General features: G+C 36.9%; 1 protein-coding gene across 1 annotated transcript in view; it reads left to right on the forward strand.

Moving 5' to 3' along the window:
• LOC107725080 (pikachurin-like) overlaps positions 1-4333 on the forward strand; it is a 25286-nt gene that overhangs the window by 10914 nt on the left and 10039 nt on the right. The window contains exons 11-14 of the mRNA XM_016534221.1: positions 18-130; positions 274-694; positions 3769-3869; positions 3954-4054. Of these exons, the coding sequence (XP_016389707.1) occupies positions 18-130; positions 274-694; positions 3769-3869; positions 3954-4054 (736 nt within the window). The remainder of the gene's footprint in view (positions 1-17; positions 131-273; positions 695-3768; positions 3870-3953; positions 4055-4333) is intronic.

The raw sequence follows: 4333 nt of genomic DNA on the forward strand, positions 1-4333 counted from the left end.
TTAAAAAAAAAAAACAGGTTCAGCAGATATAGGCAGTGGAGACTATGACGTCTACATCTCAAACTCTGACAGTAAAGATGAGGACGGCTTTGAAATCGATGACTCAGATTATGACGTCTTCATTGAGGAGGTGAGCCATCTTTTATGTTGTTAAAGAAACCTAAAATTAAAAATGCAAAAGTCACGGAAAAAAGAGAGAACTTGAATTTTTTTTTTTACAAAGAATGTGTTGTTATTTAATCTTTCTGGCTTTCATCTGTACATTTCTTGCAGATAAAGTCGTTAACTAGCAGTAAGAAAAGCGGCAGACGGTCTCAGCTCCGCACCCGCGTCGGGACTCCCAGAAACGGAAATGTTATTTATAGGATGCGTACACCTGTTTCCCAAAATATCAGCTTCACTCCAACAGCAGCGGCAGCATGGACCACATCAACAACTCCTGTAACCACAACAACGCTCACTAGCTCCGCCTCCAGGACAACCACCACACCTGTTATACTGACAGGCTCCGCCCCCACCACGCCTTCTCCCAGTCCGTCAATGACGCCGTGGAAAGGGCAAAGACCCCGGGTCTATGATGTACCATGTGACGAGACGGTCTGCCCCCCCGACAGCTTCTGCATCAACGATTACGACACTGGAGGCTCTCGATGTCACTGCAACCTCGGTCACCAGGGAGACTTCTGCTCAGAAGGTGAGTTTGTTTACAATGAGAGTTAATATTCTGAATGACGTAAATCAGTACATACTGTATTTGATGTTTAATATTAACTGCCAGCCAAAAGTTTGGAGCAATTAAGATTTTAAAAATGTTTTTGAGATAATCGCTTCTGCTCACCAAGGCTCCATTTGATCAAAAATACAGTAAAAACAGTAATATTGTGGAATATTATTGTAATTTAAAAGAATTGTTTTCTATTTTTTTAAATGTAATTTATTCCTGTGATGAATTTTCAGCATCATTACTCCAGTCTTCGGTGTCACATGATCCTTCAGAAATCATTCTAATATGCTGATTTACTGCTCAATAATTATCAGTTATTATGTGCTCAATTACTGATTACTGATTCTTGTTAGAAAGCAGTTCTTTCGTATTCTATGAATAGCATAAATACTGTATATTTACTGTCATTTTTTAAACCAATTTACTGCATCCATGCCAAATAAAATTATTGTCTTTTTTTTTTTTTAATCATACTTACCCTATATTTTTGAATGGAAGTGTATCATGAGATCCACAAAAATATGAAGCAGCACAACTGTTTTCACTATTCATTATGATCATGTGACACTGAAGACTGGAGTAATGATGCTACAAATTCAGCTTTGCATCACAGCAATAAATTGCATTCAAATTGAAAACAGTTATTTTAAATTACAATAATATTTTACAATATTACTGTATTTTTACTGTATTTTTTTGATCAAATAAATACAGCCTTGGTGAGAATAACAGACTTCAAAAACATTAAAAGAATGTAATTATTCCACACGTTTGGCCGGCATATTATAGTTATGTTAGATTACACAACAAACATTTTACCATGTTGCTAACTTCTACCTGACTCAAAGTGAAAGTTCACCAAAAATGAAATTGTCATCATTGATTCACCCGCACCTTGTTCGAAATCTGTTTCATTTTTGAGTGAACTATCCCTTTGAATGATGCCACTGAATTAGACCACGCCCCTTCGCCAAAGCCACACCCACTAAAACATGCAAAATGAACATGCAGAGACGTTCTAATAGGCTGGTTTGTGGACTGGCTTAAAAAAAGTGCGAACTCTGACTCTTTTCTGCTGTTTAGACCAGTGGTTCCCAACCCTGGTCCTGGAGGCACCCCAACACTGCACATTTTGCATGTCTCCTTTCTCTGACACACCAGTTTCAGGTCTTGGAGTCTCTACTAATGAGCTGATGACCTGAATCAGGTGTGTTTGATTAAGGAGACATGCAAAACATGCAGTGTTGGGGTGCCTCCAGGACCAGGGTTGGGAACCACTGGTTTAGACGATCTAAGGTGGTCAGCGAGACAGATGTGGTAGCCTATGACACCTTTTTTTCTGAAACCTAGTATATTTTATATGTGGTATTTGAAAAAAATAAGATAAATAATCATTTAGAACGAATCATTGATAGGCTATTTCGTCTCTTTTCTTAGTAGACATGATACAACCAGATGTTTTTTGAAGTTTAGTTCAATTCAATAAGATCTAAAACCTTTCAAATCTACTCTCTTGAACTCAGTCTCTCTCTCAGATGGGTGAAGAATTTGTGTCTCTTTTGCTTTTTCATTTCATTTCTTCCTCCATCTCTCTCTCATGTCTTCTCTGAGGTCTCTTGGGAGTGTGTAATCTTTGAGTGTGGAGGTCTTCATGTGCTGTTGTCTATTCCCCTGGCATTCCTCACTATGTCTAACCTTTTCAGAGCGAGTACAATAACATTCTAAATCAAGTTGACTCCACAGACAAGATATTGCTTTATTGTTCTAAGTCTCTCACTGTATTGCATATCAGTTTCAATATTTTTAAATGCAATATATGTTGTGCTGAAAATTGCAATTGCATGAAATCTCACTATTCTAGTGAGCTGAACTCATTCTGAGTGTCAAAACATCAGCTTGGGTAATGGCCAAATAATATACATGTATGTTATATATTCTTTCATATAGCCTCTAGGCCCCAAATGTTTTCCATTGGTTCCAAACTTACCTGATCCTAAAGTAAACTATGCTGAATTATTATATAGTATCTGTTTCCACTATAAATAGATATTTCCACTTCAGATTTGTTTGAATATTTCTATCTGGCAAAATGTAGTATTGCTTTTTGCAAGATTTCTATTTCAAATAAATGCTGTTCTTTTAAATTTTCTGTTCATTAAAGAATCCTGGAAAAATGTATCATGGTTTCCACAAAAGCATTTTTCAACATTTGTACTAATAATAAGAAATGTTTCTAGAGCAGCAAGAATGATTTCTGAAGGATCATGTGACACTGACGACTGGAATGATGATGCTTTGCATGACAGGAATAAATTACATTTTAAAATGTATTACAATAGAAAACATTTGAAGAGTTTGTTTGCAAAAACAGATAACTCCGTTTTTTTTTACATTTTCAAAAATCATGTTTTTTTATGTTATCATGTTTGTATTGTGTTAGTTAGCTAGTATTTTTTAGCTAATCAAAATAACCCAACTGCAGTTTAAATGAGATTAATTGGAATGCGCAATGAAAAAAACATGATTTTTGAAAACTGTTAAAAATGAAGTTATCTGTTTTTGCAAATGAACTCTTCATTTATTTTGAATTATTTCCCAATATTACTGTAAATAAATAAAGGCAGCCTTGGTGAGCAGAAGAGACTTCTTTCAAAAACATTTAATCCTACCAACCCCAAACCTTTGTCATAAACATGGACTAAAAGTCACAAAACTTTCATTTGGATTAAATTAGGGTTTGGGCGAAGGGTCATGTGGATGTGGCTGTACACCAACATGGCAGTGATGAACTATGGGATTTGTGCCCAAGAGATGAAACGCTCCGTAATCGCAGCGCTGTCACAGAAGACGATGACGGGCCAGAAAGCTTGTCCAAACGGACTGAAAGAAATCATTTTCTATGACCTTCAGTCATAGTGTTCGGATCTATAGACTCTCGAGACTGAAACACACAGTATACGGAGGGTGTGTGCATGTACAAATCTAAGACTGAAAAAACGAGTGTCACAGGAAGTACTGTAACCGCTTAGCTTTGTGTCTTACAGGTCTGACGGTAAATTTCCCAAAGTTCTATGGCTACTCCCACATGACGTTTGAACCTCTTAAAAACTCTTACCAGAGCTTCCAGATCAGCCTGGAGTTTAAGGTAATCCCATATACAGGCAGACTTTGATGCGTTTGAGAGGTTTTTGAGATCAGACGCTTATGAATGACTGCTCTGACCTCTCAGGCAGAGGTTGAGGATGGATTGCTGTTGTATTGTGGAGAGAATGAACACGGTAGAGGAGATTTCACCTCCCTGGCCCTCGTACGGGGAATACTACATTACAGGTATCTCCGATTTTAAATACAGTTCTTGCAAACGGTTTGATCTCCACAATTTTCTGCTGTCATTTCACCTCATGCTGATTTTGTAGCTAATTTTCACCTCGGATGTGCTCTGTATTTTAAAGTAATGCATACTTAAGATGCAGTTGCATACTGGATTGTGATTTACACACACACACGCACACACACACACACACACACACACACACACACACATATATATATATATAAAGACAAATATGTATACACATATATGTATATATACTATATATATACACATAT

This window comes from Sinocyclocheilus rhinocerous, unplaced genomic scaffold (genome assembly GCF_001515625.1).
Source record: "Sinocyclocheilus rhinocerous isolate Xijiao unplaced genomic scaffold, SAMN03320098_v1.1 scaffold1295, whole genome shotgun sequence".
NCBI lineage: Eukaryota > Metazoa > Chordata > Actinopteri > Cypriniformes > Cyprinidae > Sinocyclocheilus > Sinocyclocheilus rhinocerous.